The 21718-nt window shown below is 46.3% G+C and overlaps 1 protein-coding gene across 3 annotated transcripts in view; it reads left to right on the top strand.

The window, feature by feature from the left end:
- Positions 1–21718, top strand: part of LOC146174618 (USP6 N-terminal-like protein) — a 96623-nt gene that overhangs the window by 59075 nt on the left and 15830 nt on the right. For 2 of the 3 annotated variants that reach the window (XM_084583782.1, XM_084583784.1), the window contains 8 exons: positions 302–409; positions 1044–1153; positions 4416–4464; positions 5790–5855; positions 6433–6487; positions 9655–10187; positions 12940–13094; positions 16653–16922. In XM_084583782.1, coding sequence (XP_084439908.1) covers positions 302–409; positions 1044–1153; positions 4416–4464; positions 5790–5855; positions 6433–6487; positions 9655–10187; positions 12940–13094; positions 16653–16922 — 1346 coding nt within the window. Of the gene's footprint in view, positions 1–301; positions 410–1043; positions 1154–4415; positions 4465–5789; positions 5856–6432; positions 6488–9654; positions 10188–12939; positions 13095–16652; positions 16938–21718 lie in introns of all 3 variants that reach the window. The other variant, XM_084583783.1, reaches the window with a different exon arrangement.

Here is a 21718-nt window from a genome sequence, read left to right as displayed (position 1 = left end):
GCCTGCTAGAATCGTTTGCATTCTCGTTACCCCTACGACACTCTGGCACGTTTATACGGCTTGGTTGAAGCGTGACTTTATTTGTGGGCTGGTAGCTTACACTCTCACGTCATACCCTAAAAAGATGACCTTAAGTGTCCCCAATAGTGTAGCACGTTACACTGATAGGGTGTGATAGGGGAATAATGTAGCAGGCAAAAGAAGCTTCCGCCGTCGCTTTCGCAATTCAACTAGGGTTAACCAGAGCTAAACCACAACTAATCTTTTTTTTCTCATCTGCCTCCTAACTTGTGTGGTGCAGTTGCGGCGGCGGGTCTACAAAGGTATCCCCAACGCAGTCCGGGCGGAGGTGTGGCTCCGGCTACTGGACGTGGCTCGGGTCAAGGCCGAGCAGGAGGGCAAGTACCTGGTGAGTCCTCCAGGGGGCATGCACAGATCAGGCGACCATCTTTGAGGCAACACTGGAGCACTCTAGATTTTTTTTTTGCACTGACAAAGTAATGTGCTTGCGTAGCATCAGTTCGGGCCTAAATGCAAGCACGTGGGTCGTGTTGCTAATGCTTGTCGTCATTAGCAACACCAAGCATCGTCCTTCGTCTTCCATGTGTTTCCGTTTATGCCTGACCTGGCACCACACAAGCAATGTACTAACCAGCTCAGATTCAGCAAATCTTGCAGAATAATTTGCACACAAGAGAAAAAGCAGGAACAGCGGAGATTGTGTGGACTGTTCCTAGCTGTGTAAGGGAGCCTTTCTTTGTGTTTTGGTACTCACATCAGAAGATGCACATCTCTCGTGGAATACAGTAGCATTTGCACACCATGTAATTTCATTAGTACTTCACCTTGCTCCTTACGTGTGTCTACGCTGCAAGCAGTAACAGAAGCCACAGCTTTTTTTTTGTTGGAATGCTTGCACTCCGCGATGCTTGTGCAGCTGTTTCTCCCTCGTGAGCTTTTCACGGGAGCACAGAACACTAGAGCTGAGCATGTTGGCCCAAGGCAGCTCTTTGTAAGCCCGGTACTTTTTTTTGTGTGTGCAGGAAATGCGGGAACGTGCTCGCAAGTGGTCCCCGGACATCCGGCAGATTGACCTGGACGTCAACAGGACGTACCGGAACCACATCATGTTCCGGGAGCGTTACTGTGTCAAGTGAGTGCTGTGTTGTCACCGTGTCTGGTAGAGGGCTACCCAAGGGGAGCTCATAGGAAAAGTGCAGATCTGGGTTTGCTTCGGACCAGCCAGAGTCCAGTGACGCCTTGAGGCTTGCATGTTTTGGTACCTTGATAAGAGTATTTCTTGATGAAAAGGACATTCGCCGATGTCACCATACCTAATTTTCAAGGCGGAAGCCTTTCTTTGCTCATGAGTGGGTGTATGCAGGGAGTGTCCACCAAAAGAGTCAGCTAAAAATTGTGCAAATGAACTGACACTTATATCATATTAGTAGTATTGACAGCAGTGGTACTGACGTATTTGTATGCATTTTCGTAGGGCCTTATATATTAAAAAGAAAGTAAGAGTTTTGGAGTCTCGCCGGGATGGCTGTGAAGCCTTCTTTGAGCAGCGCCTTGAAAAACTACCAATGGGTTTTGAACCCTGGCCGATTCAAAGAGATCAGCTTTACTGGCCACAACATTAGACCATTGCACGATTTCAGTAAGCCACTTTCTTCACATGCTAAGTCCTTCACACTGCGCTTTGGATGTCGTCAGCTCCTCTGACAAAGTTGCTCTAAAAACCTCGGTTGGGCCTCCTTTGTCCCAATAAAAGCGTAAAGCATGTGTTAAATACTTAACTAAACATGACAAGGCTTAGCAGAGCAAAGCAAAATGAAGCAAGACAGCTAAACAAGTGCTAACTGTTGTTTGTGCGTGTATAACCGTATGTTGCAAAGCTAAATCAGTGCTAACTTGCATGGCTAAGCTAAACCGCTGTTTTTATTTTTTTTTCACCTTGTGGATTTTATTTATTTATTCAGAATACCTTACAGGCCCAATTAGGAGCATTGAGTAAGGGGGGGCGACAAATGTATACATATTGATACAGAATAGAAAGAAACAAATATTAGACACTAACGAAACACACAGACAATGATATAAAATGACAGCTCAAAAACAATCCGAAAATACAGTGTACAGTCGAACCCGGATATATCGAACTCGATATCGCGAAATAGTTCGATATATTGATAATTTGATATACAGGAATCGACTTGTAACGGCACTTACGATGCGAAACAACAATACCGTATTTGTCGCGTAATCAACCCACTCCCATAATGAACCCATCCTCCACTTTTGCACTCGAGAATATGAAAAAAAAAAAGAAAAAGAAAGAAAGCGTTAAGGCCAGCTTGCTCACAGGCAAGCGATTGAGCGATCTCAGCGACAAGCGAAAAATTTCTAACTTGTTGGAACTGTGTCCCTCTCGCCGCTCGAGCCACCGCTGCAGCTCAAAACAAATTTTCGTGTGTGTCGCCGCAGCAGAAATCGCTTGCAAGCGTTTTCGCTTTCATGTGGATGGCGCGCGCCACTCTGTTTGGGTCGTCAGCTCATTTCTTGGCAGCGTGCCAAGATGCGTGTTTATCTTTTGATAGCTCCTGCCGTGGTGGGGAGGTGGGGAGCGAACTTGGCAGAGTGCCCGTGATGGCTTGATTGCACAAGCCTGGTTCGCCGCGCTTGGGGGCGCGGGCGTAGTCCACTGCCACAAAATCATTGGAAAGCGTGATAGCTAAATGCTGTTTGAAGCGAGAAATGCTAAAAGCCAGTTTCATAATCGCAGCTGATCGCGTGCTTTCGTTGATTCATACATGCAAGAATAAATGACTCCCGCAAAAAAAAAAAAAGAAAGAAAAAAAGCCGCTGCCATATCTCACGCTACGCCGCGCGTACAGCACCACGATAAGAATGGACGACTCCCGCAAAAAAATAAATAAATAAAACCGCCACTTCTTAACGTGCGCAGCCGCCATATCTTACGCTATGCCACGCGTACAGCACAACAATAAGAATGAACGACTCTCGCAAAAAAAAAAAAAATTCTGCCGCTTCTTAATGTCCGCAGGTGCCATAGCACGTCAGCCGCCGCGCACAGAGGGTTCGCAACACACGCTGGAAAAAGTGTCCGACGTTCTGTCTGAAAACGGGCTGAGCTGGCTTGGCGCATGCGTAGCGCGTGCTACTGCGAACGAAGGCAGGGAAAGAAAAAGAGAAATAGCTCAGCAAAAGAATGGGCTCACCCTCGCGCTTCGCTCTATCGCGTTTTCCCCTCTCGTTCCCACCAGCTCTCTGTGGTTCATTTGCGCACATGGCTTGCAAACGTCACGTGCTGGCGCGCGGGAAACGATAACCGCAGATGCGCGCGCCTTTGGGGAATGGGTGCGGCGCTGCCATAGACCAGCCGTCGCCTGTCCCCTATCATTCCTTCCGCGCGAGGCTTGAAAACGTCACGCAGCAAACGGCCGAGGGTGATGCGATCGTCTTTGATAAAGGCACACTTTCCAGTGCGTGGTGCAGAGTTCGATATATCGAACGACCGGTGAAATTGAGTTCGATATATAACACGCCTTTCCTATACTTTTACATGGGATTTTCAAGGGGATATTTCGTGAGTTGGATATAACCAAAATTCGATATATCCGGGTTCAATATGTCCAGATTCGACTGTATAATACAAAAACTTAACATGTGAAAATGCAGCACAGGAACAAAAAAAAAAAAAAAGAGTAGTCATGAAACGCAACCTAAAATAATGTTGTAAAGCTTAACGGAGAAATGTAAATCAAAATGGCAAACTGCGCAAGCATCAGAAAAAAAAAACATAAAACAGGATGAGAATTGAATGGAAATCAGCGATAATCATGTGTAATTTTGATTGGCTGAACAACGAGTCGCGAAATGTGTCGCTGTTAGCTATGGAAACAATAAAGCCAGGAAGATCATCCCAAAGTGATATGGCCCGAGACAGCACAGATGGATTGAATGTCCGAGTGTAGTACCACTGACTCATGTGAAACTAAGTTTGTTATGTAACCATCGAAATGTTACTGAAGAAATGGTCAGTGGAAGGGGACATGGGATGGTACTGTACACATATCTATGAAGTAAGCGAAGAAGAGAGACTGAACGGCAAATGCATAATGGTCATAGAAGTTCACTGTCATTATCTTGCAGATCCCGTTGCACAGACAATTGAGCTGCAGATATGGTCTACTCAGAGATTTGGCTACTCCTGAAGTAGTCTAGGAGTAGCTGATTATACACTGGTACCTTTCTGGGACACCGTGCTGCCTGATGGCAGCAGCTTGCCATACAAGTCGCTGTAGAGTTTACTTTTGTTGAATTTCCCCTCGTACAGTTGCTATTTCTTCTGTGATGCTTTCATTTACTATTGGTGTTTGCTTCCCTTGCAGGCAGCAGGCCTTGTTCCACGTCCTAGCAGCATACTCTGTCTACAACACGGTGAGTGCTGCCTTGCGCTCATCCATGACAGTGAGCAAGGGGCAGGGACGAGGAGAGTTTTGCTTTCCCTCTTACCTTTTGTTCGCTCGTCATGTGTCATTATCAGTGGTCCCTTTTTGGTTTGAATACAGTTAAACCTCAATGTAAAGAACCTCCATATAGTGAATTCCTCGATATTACGAAGTTTTTTAATTCCCCAATGCTGCATCCATTGAAGTGCGTGTATTTCAAAACTCCATGTAACGAACATGTCGCAGAAGTTCACCTTGATATAACAAACTCGTGGCGCCGACTTTCTCTTAGCTAGTGCTAAAATTACTGGATATTTCGCAAAACCCCGCAAGTTACAGGACGGTGAAACATGAACTGACGCAAGAGGAACGTCTACGATAGCAACGAGCAACCGCAGTAGATATAACACGCCATATTTCATTGCCGACGTTGCTTTTATGTGGAAAATGCAGCAGTCTCTGCTGCTTTCGCTTTCGGAACATGGCACTACAGTAGCTCATGCCAACGTTCTTAGATGAGAGACTCTCATCTAAGAACATTGGTGCAAGCTCAGAAGCAGCGAAAAATAACAGAACAAAGGAAAAATTCAAGGGGCAAACAGTTTGCATCCATCGCTGCCACGCTCGTGGGCTCCCGCACGTCGGTAGCGAGAATAGCACAGTGCGTTGGCGATGGAGGTAGTGTTGGTTTCCTAGGGCAACGCTGGCAGGCGAGTGGGAACATGCTTGAAGGTGCAGGTGCCTTCTCGCTCGGCGATAATGGGGATGCACACGCTCTCCCCAGACTGATTCCTCCTCCACCCCCGCTTTCTCCACTCCCTCGTAGACTCGTTGCGCGAGCCGCGACGGAGGGAGAGGCTGCAGATGCACCACGCTCTCTCTCTCGGCGCGATCGCGAAGCTTTTCACCGCTTCTATGACTTCGAATAATTTTGATTTACTTTAAATACTTTCAGTGGGGTTTTTCGTACAATAATTTTTTAATTCGGTTTTTGCTGTGCACGGTCCTTTGGGTTCCTCATGCAAAAACTGCATATAACTGAAACCTGGATGTAATAAAAATCGAGGACATTTTACAAGTTTGTTATATATAAGCAGGTTTGACTGTATACCCACACTAATTTTACTCTCCTGAAGTTCATTGACCTCTTGGGCAAGTTGCATTTTTTTGATGTTGCTGACTTCACTGGCAGCCTCTCATTTGGGCCAACAATGCAAACACGGGGGCGAATTGGTTGATCATACTGGGGAATATTGCGCTACTTGATCATCTCTCTCTCTCTCTTTCTCCCCCCCCCCCCCCCCCCTTCTTCAGGAGGTGGGCTACTGCCAAGGGATGAGCCAGATTGCTGCCCTGCTGCTCATGTACATGAATGAGGAGGTGAGATGAAACACTGAAGTCACGCAAAGGTGCGCACCCCTTGGTGTTCAAACGACTCCAGTGCTTGAACACTCAAGGCAATGCGTGCACGACTTTATTTGCAGAATTTTAGTCAAATGTACTTTATTTGAATTTGGAATAAACCAAACGAGGATTGAAAGGGAGCCTCAGTCTACTATGCAACGCTTGGACAAGTAGACCTGTCTTCCCCCTCATCTTGTTTGGTTCCCATTGACCCACAGCCTTAGAAATGGGTTATGACGTGCATGTAACACTGGAATGCATGTTACGTCGTCCTTCTCAGCCACCAAACATTAACGGACCAAGTGAAAACTTCTAGCTTTCCTCTTTTTATTCTTGTGTTAGTACAGTTTGGTGTCCTCTCAGTTGTGGATGTTCTTCAGGGCCCACATCCGAAGTACATTGTGCACTTTGAGCCGTACTGCGGTCCCAGTGGCATTGTTGCCAGTTGGCTTAGAATCGCCAGTTGGCTTAGAAGCTGTTTGTTTGCATCAGTTCACCCTCTCGTGGAGTCTGCTCTTTACCCTTCGGGCTTTTTTTGTTTTTGTTGTTGCAGGATGCCTTCTGGGCCATATCCGTACTCATGACGGATGAGAGACATGCTATGCATGGTGAGCCAGCTCAGTTCATTTCCTCCAGACGTGTACACCCTCATTTTTGGAATGGTCGCCTGGGCAAAAGAAAGCTCTTTGACTATGGCCTCACTATGTCCAGCGTCCCAATGTACAGCAGCAGTCGTCATTCCAAGATTATAAAAGAAAAAAAAAAAAAGGTAGTAGGTTAGCAGCATTTTAACAAAGGTTAAATTGAGTAAGACGTGCAAAATCATGGTTTACCTGTGATTAGCTGTTGATTTGTCTTTGGTTTAGCTTTATGCATTAGTCAGAGGTCGAGTCATGACCACCAGGGTGGACAGTCCGTCATTGTGGCAATTGGGTGCATATGAACATACTATTCTATACAAGGGTTTGACTATGGGTAAGTTGTTGCTATGCTAGGCCTGTTGAGGTCACACCCAAGTTCGACGAAGCGGCGAACGGTGCGCCGGTTAGACTTTGTGGTTAAGCTTTAGACTTAGACGGTTAGACTTCCATGCACTAAACTCTTATGCAGGAAATTTCGCACTGGCCCCTGCACAATAACCGCAGCTTCTTTAAGTGCCCTGCTGAGGGTTTTGTGACATGCCTATGAATTCTATCATATCCAAGACCTTGTAAAAAAAGTTTCTGCTTGATGCCAGAGGGTAGCACTAGGCTATCAGTGTGAGCATTTTTAGCTCCAGATTGGTTACAGCAGTTTGCAATTAACCCTTTTCTTCCCATCACCTCCCGTTATTACTAGCAAATATGAGCAGATTACTAATCGGAATTAAAAAAAAAAAAGGCGAAAACTTCATCAAATATTGAGCCATTAACACTTTCCTGTCCGCGGGAAAAGTAGTAGTTTTTGGGTGGTGTCATTAAACTTTTTTTTTTTACCAAAAACTTGCGTGGTTAGGAGTGTTTGGTATCAAATTGTAGAGAAGGAAATTCTCTTTACAATGAAAGTAAGCAAAAAGAATGTCTTCAAGAATTGCCAAAAAAAATGAAAACAATCACAAAAGAAATGTAGTGAGCAATAAAAAACGCACAAAGACATCAAAATTCCTTCACAAAAAAAAAACATTAAGTAAGAAAATTGGAAATATACATTTTATAGGCCAGGGACTGGTCTAACCATGTAGTAAATTTAAACTGTCTAGATACAGTAGTAATGAAGTTACAAAAGAAAATGTTACACCTAGTGACGATCGTGCCATCGCACGAATGGCTCTTGAGTAGCGCTGAGCGGAACTCCGGCACGCAACACCGAGGTGGACCCCTAGCTCTCTCTTTGTCAAAAACACGACTCTCTGCACTGTCAGCGGCAAGTAGTCCCGCCCGAATGATGTTGAGACCCTGCACATAACAGTTATGGCTTTAAGATCATTCTCACCTGTTTCTATTAGTGTGCAGCAAAAGTGGAACTTTTCGGAGGACAATCCGACACTTACCGGAGCATGGCCGTTGACGTTCCGGGTTGATTTGATGCAGTTCAGTCGTCGCTGCTGAAATCTGAAGAGCTGAAGTCATCAGAATCGTCACTGCTTCTGTCGGCATCCAAAAACGAGCTTTTAGATGCGACGATATCCGCAAAAACGCTCCGTTTCCAAGGGGCGCCAACGCGCGATGTCGATGCCATGATGCGCACAAGGAACAACTATCACCTGACACCGGAAACCGTCTCAACGTGCGCAGCAGGATGAAAAGATTAAAATCAAGGCCAACACACTGAAAGAAGGGTTCTTCTATTTCCCCACTGGCAGCCGCAACTTGTCCAGAAGCTCTTCTAAAGCGGGAAAATTCGAATCGTAAAACCATTATTAGTGGGCTAACGATCGGAATAGGCATGGGCAGGAAAGAGTTAAGCAGTATCCTTTTGTCATCATCATCATCATTTATTTCCAACATGTCGTTGGGGGTCTCCAGATAAAAAAGCTGTTGAGAACAACAACAGCTTTGCAACAAAATGCTCCCCCACAGGTCGTACCGTATGTAAGGATGATGATGTGCGGTTTGTGTATTATTTTCTTTCTCCTTTTGTGGACATTCGCTTGAATGCCACGCTTTCATTTAGATGGTCCAGCCACTAGTTGACGCATGTTATCTTCTTTTTTGCCAAGGTCTTTGCATTCTCTCATGCTCTTCAGAGTAAGGTTTTCTGGAGTCAGTGTTTGCTTCTGTCCAAAATTTAAACTCTGCATTCTGAACTTTTCCCCATTTTTTTTGTGTGTATTTTCAAAATAAAGCCGTTTGTTGCATATAAAAGGCTGGCAGCTAGTTAAAAAAACAGGTGGGAACTAGAAGTCGGTAGAAAGGATCACAGAATTGTAAGGAAAGGAAAAATGTTTTCATAAAAAATGGTGAAAGTACTACAATCCCTGTCTAATAGCAGAAAAGGGGGTTCTTTAAAAAAAAAAAAAAAGAAGGTATAGGCATAGGGTGTTTTGTAGAGTCAAGCATGCTTCAAAGGAGGTTCCCCTGAAAACAAATGCACCTGTGAAGAAGGTCAGTGATGTCTTTAAGACAAAGTTGAGGTGCTTTGATTGGCAGGGTAGGGTGCAATACAAAGCGCAAGCTTTACTAATTCCGAAACTTTGTATCACTTTCGGAAAAAAGGAAATTATTAGTTTTTGGACAAAAATATCTTGTCAGTGTTTCTGGGTGCACAGGCTGCCATTCTTCCAAGTTTCCGATTATTGAGACTGACAAATTTTCAGGTTTGTGTTAACTAGATGCAAACATCATTGCATCGCAGTTTGTGCCCTCTAACTTCATCACCCTGATTATGGCAGCTTACTTAAACTTGAGCCCCACCGTGGTTGTGCAGCGGTTAGGGCGCTTCACTACTGTGACCAAGGATGCAGGATAGGATCCCGGCCGCGGCTGCCACTTTTCGGTGGAGATGAAAAGCCAGGCGTCCGTGTGCTATGCGATGTCAGTGCACGTTAAAGAATCCCAGGTGGTTGAAATTTCCATAGTCCGCCAATGTGGCGTCTCTCATTGCCTAAGTCGCTTTGGCACGTTAAGCCCCACAAACCAAACAATCCAAACAAGCACAATTAAGGCTCACAAGCTTGTTCAGAGAACCACAACCAAATCCATATCTAGATAGGTGTCAAAGTTGTGTGTTTTAGTGTTTCCTTGGGACGTAAGCACCCGGTGTGATGCTGAAGGATGTTTGTGTGTGTGCTGCACAGGCTTCTTCATCCAGGGTTTCCCAAAGCTGCGCCGGTTCCAGGAGCACCACGACCGGGTGCTGGGCCGACTGCTGCCCAAGCTGAAGCGTCACCTGGACCGCTACGAGATGCACACATCACTGTACACGCTCAAGTGGTTCTTCCAGTGCTTCCTGGACCGGGTGCCGTTTACGCTGACGCTACGCCTCTGGGATGCATACGTGATGGACGGGGAACCCGTGCTGACGGCCATGTCGTACACGTTGCTCAGGTTGCACCGCAAGACACTGCTTCGCATGGGCATGGAGGAGATGATCGACTTCCTGCAGGCGCGTCTCGAGCAGGACTTCGGCTACCACGATGACGCCGCCATGGAAGCATTGCAGGAGGCCATGGAGGAGCTGCGCCGACACGGGCTCGCTGTGCCACCGGGCAGGGCACCCCCCGCCGAACTGCCGCAGCGGCCCTTCGGCCTCGAGCTGCCCCCTAGTGCCTGCCTGCCACCACACCACCGGTCGCCCAGGGCACCCATCCGGAACTCCAACAGCCGCACGGTGAGCTATAGGCAGACGACGGTTTATAGTGCGGAAATGGAGTAAGAGCCCTAGCCTACCATTGCGCTAGAGCATTTCTGCTACTAGGAACTCCGACAGGCTTCGATACTTCCCGTCGCAGTCGGTCTTCACGAGCATAGAAATTGGTTGATATTGTTAGTAGTTCAGCTTGTAGCAGAGGGCGGACACCGAAGACAAGGCTTTCAAACAGACGTTCTCTGCAGGCACCAGCCGAAGCTGTTGAACGTCGTCTTCTCTCCAACTCACGAGAGTCTTCTTCTTCTTTCCTTATGCGTATGCACCGCTTAATGTGACACTACCCCGCCGGCTGAAAAGCACCGTCCTGGTGCGTACTAGCGTCCAAACCAGGGTCCATGTAGTACAGCTTTAGGCGTGCAACATGGACCGTCTCGGTGCGTGGTGTAGAGGCATGGCAGACGGGATGCAAGGGCGCAATTTCGTATGTCACTGGTGTCACTTGTCGTAATACACGGTAGGGTCCTGTATAACGGGGCAAAAGATTTTCCGAGAGGCCAACGCGGCGAGCTGGAGTCCAAAGCAGCACGAGAGAGCCGCAAGAATACTCGGTGTTGCGATGACAGGAATCATAGCGACGTTTCTGGGAGTGCTGAGAGGCTGCGAGTCGGTTGCGAGCAACTACGCGGGCAGCATCAGCTCGGGCTATGGCGTCACGAGCATATGAGCTGGCAGTGGTGACAGACGGGAGCAGGCTGTCAAAAGGAAGCAGAGGTTCACGGCCGTATAGAAGATAGAAGGGGGAGTAGCAGGTAGTGTCGTGACGCGACGAATTGTAAGTGAATGTCACAAATGGCAGCGTTACGTCCCAGTCACGGTGGTCATCGGAAACTTACATAGACAACATTTCAGTGTCCAGTCAAGGCGTTCGGTAAGCCCGTTCGTTTGTGGATGGTAGGCAGTCTTGAAAGAATGACTAACGTTGCACAGCCGTAGGATCTCGTCGACTATACGAGCCAGAAAGCAACGGCCACGGTCGGTGAGGAGTTGGCGGGGAGCTCCATGGACGAGTATAACGTCGTTGAGGAGGAAAGCAGCGACATCAGTTGCACAACTGGTTGGTATTGCTCGAGTGACCGCGTAGCGTGTGGTGTAATCAGTGGCCACCGCAATCCATTTGTTCCCCGATGCGGACAGTGGAAAAGGCCCTAGAAGATCCAGACCCAATCGAGAAAATGGGTCTATGGGGATGACGATTGGCTGCAGAAGTCCAGCTGGTAAAACTGACGGCTTTTTCCGGCGTTGACAGCGGTCACAAGCAGCTACGTAGCGGCGGACTGCGCGATATAGGCCTGGCCAAAAGAACCGACGGCGCACGCTGTCGTATGTGCGAGAGACGCCTAGATGACCCGCTGTAGGAACGTCGTGAAGCTGTTGAAGGACGGCTGAGCGTAGGTGCTGAGGGACTACTAGTAGAAGGTCGGGGCCATCAGGTCGCATATTGTGCCGGTATAAGGTGCCGTCGTGGAGCACAAACAAATGAAGGGAAGGGTCATGGCGATCGGTGCTGAGGCGATTGATAATTTCGCGAAGCTGAGGGTCCTGGCGTTGCTCATGGCGAATGTTGGAGAAATCAGAAATAGAGAGCACGCAAGCATCATTGTCACATTCAGGTTGACTTGGCGAGTCGACTGGATGACAGGACAGGCAATCGGCGTCTCGATGCAACTGGCCAGACTTATAAACTACTGAAAAATTGTACTCCTGAAGGCGCAAGGCCCAACGTCCAAGGCGGCCGGTAGGGTCTTTGAGTGTAGAAAGCCAACATGTACTCTTCGTGAATGTTCGTGAATGTTCGTGAATGTACTCTTTATGTTCCTAAGAGGGGACATGGCTTTCAAAGCTATTATTCCAAGTTTTGACCAATTTGATAAAATCTGGCATATTCTGATTCAGTTTCTTGCACCAATTTCAAATATGTTACTATTTTTCCAATTGGCTAATTAGTTGAGAAGATAAATGAAATTAATTGTTCATAATTTGTGGGAACAATGAAAGAATAAATGCACTACACAAAATTCACACGGAGACTTTGCTAGGTACTAGAAAGCATAATAAGTACAATCTACGAAAAGTACGAAGAGACTTTTTGAAAATGACATTCTGGAAACCTACAGCCCATCTCCATCATGCGGTCTAATTCCCTCTCTGGGCCATTAATCCAACTTTATAAGGTGTAAACGAGCAGAATAAACCTCATCGCTGTTTACTTTTTCTCGTTTTCTCGAAATACAAATTTTTGACAGTTTGCTAGTTTACGAGAAGGCTATATTCACATCTGGGGCAGATAAAGGATCATGTTTATTTCAGTGTGCTCATGAGTGATTAAGCTATACAATGTTGGGAACAGATTTCTAATTTTCTTGTTTCCAATTTTTTTGTGCCTTCTAATCTAAGTGGCTCATAAACCATTTTTCCCTACATCAAAATTCTACAATAGTTCCTACATTGTATTCCATATACTGTATGCTATCTTGTCACATATTAATAATAGTTTTCTGATTAGTGGTGTTTTCTTCTCTATTGTTTCTGTGAACAAAGGAGTGAAAATGTTAAATGTCTTGGAAGCTAATTGACATATCAGAAAAGTGATTGTTTATTTGAAATCAGCATAAAAAAATAATTGGCTATGCATTGGTGCCCTACCGTTCTCTGAGTCCATGCGTTTGTTGCTGTCACATTCAATGCCACGTTCTGCGCCCTCATCCCCCTCCAGCTCACAAATGGTGGGAGCCGGGCATCGACGCCAACAGGTCGGGCCACACCGGCCGCCACGGAGAATGACGACGCAGTGTCGGAAGGGTGTCCGGCGACTCCCATTGGAGGCACCAGCAGCCTGCTGCGCAAGGGAGCGTCCCCGTTGGGCCGCCGGTCAGTATCCACCCATCAATTTGCCATTGGGGCAGATCAAGTCCCCAGCCTGCATGGCAACAGGCCGTGGCTTAAAGTATGGCAAAATGCAGTGATCATATCAACATAAATGATGCATTAAAAGAATGAACGAACACTGCAAAGGCAAAGCCAACATTATATTTTAACGGAAACGAAAAAACTGAAAACCAAAATGACATTATTGTATAAGTAAATGACAACCATGCACAAAATAAAATAACATGCTTCATGCAAACATATTACAAAGTAACACAGAAACATAGCAGAATCAAACTTACTTGCGTTAATTCAAACTTAGTTACGATATTGACATCAGTGCATGAGTTGTTTTTCCGGTTTACCAGTTTCAGAACGCATCTTACATTATAATCTGAAATAAAGTATGAACGTACAGCTATACCTCTGTATAACAAAACTCCATGTTGCGAATTCCTCCATAATTACACAGTTTCTCGAATCCCCAGTGCTGCTTCCATTGAAGTGCATGTATTTAAAAACTACTAATGTAAGGTGGGGGCTTATTTTTACAAGGCTTGAGAACTGAAGAAGGCGTAACAGCAGTCACTGATCAGCGAGACCAGCCAGGTGCGCTAACAAGGCGAAGACCACATGGCTCGAGGGCAAGACCCTCTTCTTCTTTACACTACCGTATTTACACGATTCTAAGTCGACCCCCCCCCCCCCTAGAATTTTATGCCCCGAAAAAGAAACATACCGTTGGATGCCTTCGGCAACAAAAATTTATTGCCTAGCTTTACTACTCGTCTCCACTTCAAATCACATATTTCCGTGATGTATGCTGCAAGCTTGGCCTCCAGCTCTGGATAGCATACCAAGTGTATCCCTTGGAAGCCTCTTTGCGTGGTATCACAGTTGAAAATTTTGTCTCGCTGCCACTGCCACTCCCGCTAACTGATTTAGAAGCTTTGAACTTACGGCCCCGCAGCGCAGTTGCTTCTTCGGCATAAATGATAGCCGCTTCCTTGAACGCTGCACAGAACAAGCGCCGAATGCTTTTTGGACTGCAGAGCTCGGGATGAAGCATGTGGTCGTAAAGTTAAAAGTGCGAACGCGTGGACTCCACAAATCATCGCTGTCAGCTTTCCCATCAATCGTCAACATTCCCTGGAAGTGCCGCTGTGTCACGTAACCCGACACGACTGACGTGCAAAAAGGGAGCGTCGCGGTGATTCGAATAGCGACTCTTCCATAAACTATCGGTTTGTGCTGCGCAGTAAAAGTTAAAAAAAGAAAAATTTTTCCCAAGAAGCACGCATAGTAACTGAATGTTGCACTAGCCATAGAGCAGACAAATTCGCCGTAGCCTCCCTGATAATGGTTTTTATCTTGCTCTTGTTAACAGTGCCATGCTTTCGTTTCAATTGGAAGTGGACCCCCCCCCCCCCTCTCAACCATTTCGGATTTGCGCATTTAAAAAAAAGGGGTCGACTTACAATCGTGTAAATGCGGTAGTAACAAACATGTTCATGCAGTTGCGCTTGATCTAGTGCACTCGCTACGCCGACTATGTCTTAGCATTTAATTACTGGAAATTCGGCTGTGCCACGCAGAAGTGTCATAGTACCCGCCTGCGAGGAATGTGCATCGCAACGAGGAATCTAGGTTTAAACAGTGCTTCATGCTCCAGGTTTCCGCTGCTTTCACCTTTGGAACATGGTCCCACAATACCTATGTTCAAAAGCAAAGAAAAATAACAGGAAAGAAAAAGATACGTGGAGCAAGCAGCATACGCCCATTGCCGCCACGTGGTTGCTAGCAAAATTCCAGTGCCAGTAGCTCTTGCATGTAAGAGTGGAAGAGTGCTAGCAACGTCAGCAGTCCGTTTCCTGGGGCAACGGTGGCTGGCAAACCAAGAGCCAGAACTTGCATCAAGAAGTATGCCCTCCTCTAGCCTTGCCATGGCGCCTCAGACTCCTCCGCCACCTCTGCTCTCCCCAGCCAACTTGTAGCCATGTTGAACAAGCAGCAGAGATGCTGTCGGTTGCGGCCGCATTCGCATCATCTGCGCAGTCACGAGATGTTCAAATTTCGAGCAATTGGTCTTTACTGTAAACATTTTCAAGGAGGTTTCCCATACATCTATTTTGGTTTCTGATCTGTATTGTTCTTTTGAGTCGTAACATAAGAACTGTGTTTAACAAAAATCTGGATGTAACGAAAAATTTGACTCTTTCCAGTTTTGTTGTCACTAGGTTTAACTGTAATGAAATTCTTTCATTGCTTTGGAAGATATCTACTGGTACATGATGTCAGAGTGTGAGGAAAAAGAGGAATTAATGACTTTTAATGCATTTGCATTTTTTAAAAATCGTAAAAAAAAATATGCAAAGGTTTAATGTGGTCGAACAGAGCATAGTACTATAAGAAAGCACTAGTTTGCCGCAGCTTGTGTTGGTACTAATATATGGTAGATATAGAGGACGTCGCTATCTTCTCACCTGCAGTTGCTCATGCTGCTTGCTACAGCATATTCCAGCCTCTGAAAGCTGCCACAAGGCATCACGCTTGTCCATTTCAAAGTAGACTTAATTCGTGCGGCTCATTGCCCAGGCTTATACAGGCAAACCATGCGGAATGTGTGTCGCTGTTGACATCGCACAGCGTTTAAAGTAAACAAACGCAAAATCAAGCATCTTCAAGAGGGGTGATGCCACAGAAACAGCCATGATGGAGGACCATGATGTATCCTGCCCAAATTGCCAGGAGGGACATAGACGTAAAGCTAGAAGCACCTCGGAGATCCGAGGTTGAGGCTTCACACATACCTCCTGTCTTTCTGATTTACCCCATGAAGTAGTGCTTTTGCACTAAAAGCCATCGTCTGGCATAAGGTCGTCGTCACCACGTGACACAATTTACATGTGCCAAAGTGTAGCGAAAAAGATCCGCCGGCTAAGCAGAAATGAAAGCTATTAAGAATGACTAAGGAAGAGACCTAGTGCTAAAGCATTGTTAGCACGTAATGGTAATTAACTACCCCTGTAATTTTAATGTGGCACCATGGCCCTTCACATAGTGTAATAGCTTAGGGCTGTGCCAACGAGTGTGCGTGTTATAATAGAGGTCCTAATTGAAGAACTAGTGATTACGCAGGCAGCAAAGTGCGTGTACTTGAACGAGGATCTGTAAGGCGAGTCATACGCAGGAACTGTTCACACTATCTCATCATACCCTTAAAGGTGGAGCTTAAGTGTCCCCCAAATTTCTGTCAAGTTTGCTTTTTTGCAGGAGTCTAATTTGATCGAAGTTTACGGGTTTCTTTCTTTTTCTTTTTCTTTTTTTTTTGATGGTTCAATTCTTGAAACCATTTTTCAAATTCCACTAAATCTGGACTACTGGTCAGTAATTGCAGGCAGATGAAAATATTTGAGCACATGAAAATGGGCAGCTCGATGCGCTAGAAATAAAGAACTGGGATGCAGCCAAAAAAAGAACTGCAGATGAAAAGAGTCCTAGAATCGTACGTGGGTGCTGTCATCACACATTGGTGGTGTGGTTTTCTCCGTTGTGGCTCAGGGGTTGTGACACCAGCGAGGATGGAGCCAGTTCGGTAGTGGACCCGCTGAGCTCGCGCAACTCTCTCGCGGAGACATCGCAAACCTCGGCTGCTGACCTGTCCAGCTTCTCTAGCCCATCGGCGACACTGCGGAGGACTCCATCGCTCTACGACAACGTTGACTATCAGGAGAGCCTGGCGGCTGCTGCTGCAGCTGCAGCCCAGACGCCCGTTGCATCGCCACCTGCCACGGCTGGAGCAGCCACCACGGTGGCCAGGGGCGCCGCCCTGTGAGTGCTGCCACAGTGAGAGCCACCCCCTCCTCCCTCACCCGCTTTCAGACATTTGCTCCACCCGTGGTGTCAGGCATTGAAGGAGAGCTCGTCTGGACAGTTTGTCGGGGTAATTTGAAGATCTGAAGCCATGTTAACACGGAGTGCGGTAGCGGCAGTCGTCTTAAATCCTCGTAGCACTTTTTTTTTTAATCCATAGTCTGCCAAGGTTGTAACTGGCTCTCTTGAATTTCGCCTCCAGCAGCTGATTCTTCAACAGCTGAAAGCATCTTTTTCAAAGCTTGAATATTATTATTGCGGTTTATGGGTTTAACGTGCCAACATGACTAATGCTATGAGGGTTGTCATAGTGGAGTTCTACGGATAATTTTAGCCACATGAGATTCAGGTTTTTGGGTGGGGCAATTAATATTGCTTTCAGTTACCAGAATATGATCGATATGAAAGTGTGCAGTATTAAATTTTAGGAGAGGAAATTCTTTTTGTTAATGCTACTAGCTTCTACTAACGTAATTTACCCATACCCAGGAGTCCATGCAAAAATATTTATTCGTAAAAGATTTGCAACTAAAAAGGAAAAGTTCTAAAAATATATGTTTTCTGTTGCAGGGACCTGTGCATTATACATATTAGTAAAGTGACTTGAAATAATTAGATCCCCAGCAAAAATTGCTCTGCAGGCAAAGCAATGCCAAGGGTGGCACCCAGTGGTCGCGTAGCGCAATTCACATCCGTGCGCCGCCATCGGCAAATGATGGCTCCTGAAAGACACTGCCACACTGCAGATAAGAACTGTGGTCTTTAGACTAGAACACGCAGGATATGTTTAGATCAGCGCGCGGAAGCCAGGCAATGATCCAGAGGAGAAATCGAAACTTATCAAGCAGATGCCTTTTGGCTTTCTAGTTCAGTTTGACGTTGTTTCACTGTCCCTGCTAATACCTGACGAACTGGAGTTTTCTTTATGTTACTGCTCCTATTGTGAGACTGGACATGAGACTGGAAACGCACCGTTTTCATGGTGCAGTGGCATGCGGCGCTGATGGCATGATGCAAACAATGCACACGTCACCTGACCTGGAGGGCGGGGCAATGAAACAAGAAACGAAACTGGGAGATTAGTGCTAGTGCTGCCCACTGGATGGCTCTAGCTGTCCAGGAACGCTTTGAAAGTGTGAAAATCTGAATTTTTTTTTACTGTTAGCTCGCTTTCAATGTGAATAGGCCTAGCAGGAAAGTTATGTGCGCTTGCATTGCGCAGTAACTTTATTGAAACATAGCGGGATACTTGATTTTTAGTAGCTATTTAATGCTCTGTGTCACGAACACACAGCATATCAGTTACATGCTATTGGCTGATTTCTGCGTAGATCTGGCACACAAATTTGGCTCTCGGTGTTTCCAATAGCCAGCACTTCCTAGGTTCAACGCTCCGACTGTGTGAGAAGTATTGAGAGTGTTGAGGGAAAAAGAATAGGGAGACATTCCTGGGATAGAAAGTTGCGTGCAATCTTCCTGGACCTTGGCCTGGTCATGCTGTATTCTCGGAGTGGTTATATTTTGCAAAAAAATTTATTGCTTTCAGTTTGTTGGTCATTTCCAGCAGTGGTTATATTTGGAAACTCTGGGCAGTTGCCCCGTAAGCAGGCTTGTAATAATTTCTGTACAACAAACTGTTTTTTTGAGCTTGCTAATCTGGAGGATGTGATTCTCTCAGAAATTATATCATGACAACTCAGCATGAAGCAAAAGCTAGAATCAGGGTGATGCGGAGGGGATGCCTCAGTTTGCTGATGAAAGCATAAAGATTCTTATGGCCACCTGACCAGTTGGTCCCCTTGTCAAAGTGTGGACATTGGTATTATGTGGCATTGCCAGTTACTACCCCTGCCGGGGTGGCACAGTGGTTAGCGCGCTCGACTACTTTGCCCCAGGACGCGCCATCGAATCCTGGCCTTGGCGGCCGCTTTTCTTTGGGCGAAAAGCTAGGCGCCTGTGTGCTGTGCGGAGTCGGTGCACGTTAAAGAACCCCAGGTGCTCGAAATTTCCCGAGTCCTCCACTACGGCGTCTCTCATAGCCTGAGTCGCTTTGGGGCGGTAAACCCTTCAAACCAAACCAGTACAGCCGAACCCGGATATATCGAATTTTGGTTATATCGAACTTGCGGAATATCCCCTTGAAAACCCTATGTAAAAGTATAGAAAAGCCACATCATATATCGAACTCAATTTCATTGGTCGTGTGCCTTCCCCAAAGACGATTGCATTACCCTCGACCGTTTGCCGCGTGACGTTTCCAAGCCACACGCAGAAGGAATGAGAGGAGACAGTTCGGCGCCGGCGGGTCTAGGGCAGTGCCGCGCCCATTCCCCAAAGGTGCGCGCATCTGCGGTTATCGTTTCCCGTGCACCAGCATGTGAAGTTTGCAAGCCATGTGCGTGAATGAACCAGAGAGAACCGGTGGGTACGAGAGGGGAAAAACGCGATAGAGCGACGCGCAAGGGTGTGCCCAATCTTTTGCTGAGCTATCTCTCTCCTTCCTCGCTCCCGGCCTTCGTGCGCAGTAGCACGCGCTACGCATGCACCAAGCCAGCTCAGCCCGTTTTCAGACAAAACGTCGGACTACGCTTTCTTCAGTGTGTGTTGTGAACCCTCTGCGCGCGGCAGCTGACGTGACTATGGCGCCTGCGGAAGCGGCAAATATATATATATATATATATTTTTTTTTTTTTTTTTTTTTTTTTTTTTGCGAGAGTCATTTATGCCTATCGTTGTCGTAGCGTACAGCATGGTGGCTGTGAACGTTAAGAAGCGGCAGTTTTTTTTTTTTTTTTTTTTTTTTTTTTTGCGGGAGTCATTCATTCTCCCATGTATGAATCAACGAAAGCACATGTTCAGCTGTGATCATGACACCGGCATTTAGCATTTTTCGTTTCAAACAGCATTTGCAGCTGTCACACTTTCCAATGATTTTTTTGTGGCAGTGGATTACGCCCGCCCCAAGTGTGGCATGATAAATCGAACCAGGCTTGTGCAATCAAGCCATCACGGGCACTCTATCAAGTTTGCTCCCCGCCACCGCAGGAGTTATCAAAAGATAAACACACCCTGACATCGCTGCACAGCACCTTGGCATGCTGCCGAGAAATGAGCTGTGGATGAGACGACCGAAACGGAGTGGCGCGCGTCATCGACATGCAAGCAAAAACGCTCGCGATTTCTGCCGCGGCAACACAGAAACCTTGTTTTGAGCTACCGCGGTGGCTTTAGCGGCGAGAGGGACGCAGTTCCAACAAGTTGGAAATTTTTCGGTCTGTCGCCGCTGCTCGTCACTGAGATCGCTCAATCGCTTGCATGTGAGCGAGCTGGCCTTAAGGCTTTGTTTTTTTTTTTTTTTTTTTTTTGTTCCAAATTCTCAGGTGCAAAAGTGGAGGGTTTGGTTTATATTATGCGAGTGGGTTGATTACGCGACAAATATGGTATCGTTTTTTCGCATCATAAGTGCCGTCCCAAGCCGATTTCTGTATATCGAATTATCGATATATCGAACTATTTCGCGATCCCCTTCGAGTTCGATATATCCGGGTTTGACTGTATATCCAGTTACTGTGTCCAAAGCCAGGTGACCCATAGTGGCAAGGATGTAGGGGGACCATGTGCGCAAACATCATTGGGGTACTGCAATGATCCACCCCTTGTGGAAGTACTTCAACAGGGGGTATTTGCGTACCTGTCAACACACTCTTATCACTCTGGAGACAGTGACATCAGCTAAGCAGTCAGTTGAAGCCAAATCAAGCAAAAAGCAAAATTCAATGCGGCTTGTTTGCTTTTACAGTGTTCTAGAAGGATTCGCCACAGCAGATGTGGTGCTTTTTCGATGAAGCTTCTGGAATGGCAGCCACGGGGCAGTGCTCTTAAACCACAAAGTACGGGGAAATCTCATGGATGCAATTCTCCGAGGAGTTCAAAATTGAAACGTGTTATCCAGAAATCGTTTCAGTCAAACGTGCTCCAAAAGGTTGATGCTGAAACATACTTTACACAGAACTTAGCCTTTATCACCGCACTTCTAAATAATCTGTCATTTTGTGATAGACTTTTTGCTTCTCAGTGTCCAGGAGAAAGCTTTTCTACGACTCTAGAAAGGCTTAGCTCTGCACCCCTCCCCCGACTACACTGTGAAGGAGAGCACTGAAAACTTGGCACTCTACCAAATTTGCAAGAGCTACAGCATCTTGTCATGCTGCCTGCATCAGCGCTGTAGACCGTGGGAGCACGATCAATCATGGCACGAAACTGTGTGAGGTCATGAGAATAAAAAAAAAAAGCAATTTCTCACTATCAAGAGCGGGGTGGCTGATGGACTCAATGCAAAGTGAATGCGATATCTCATAGAGGTCAGGTAAAACAGCTGCCACGAGCATTACCGTTACTGCGACTAGTATCACCTACCACTAAGTTCTTTTCCCTGTCTCTAGGAGCGAAAGTCGAAAACACTCGTTTTTCATGCATTTTTGCAGTTATGTCATCCAAACTTAGATGAAAATATGGCCTATTAGCCATACAAAAATGCATTGCCTTTGTAGGGCGTCAGCAGGGAATGAAAAAAAAAAAGTTATTGCACCAAAAACGTGAATGCATGAAAGTTAAAGCGCATGTTTCTACCCCCTCCCTGTTGCACATATCAATTTTCCCGATTTCTGAACTTTCCTTTTGCATCATTCTCATCATCCTAGGCCTTAAATGTACCTTTCTCTTTCAACCGAGTCACCATTTCAGTTGCATTTTTG

Source organism: Amblyomma maculatum, chromosome 11, assembly GCF_055883805.1.
Source record: "Amblyomma maculatum isolate TAMU_Amacu chromosome 11, ASM5588380v1, whole genome shotgun sequence".
NCBI classification, from domain to species: domain Eukaryota; kingdom Metazoa; phylum Arthropoda; class Arachnida; order Ixodida; family Ixodidae; genus Amblyomma; species Amblyomma maculatum.
Note: the sequence above shows the minus strand (reverse complement) of the source record. Positions and strands in the feature narration are given on the sequence as shown.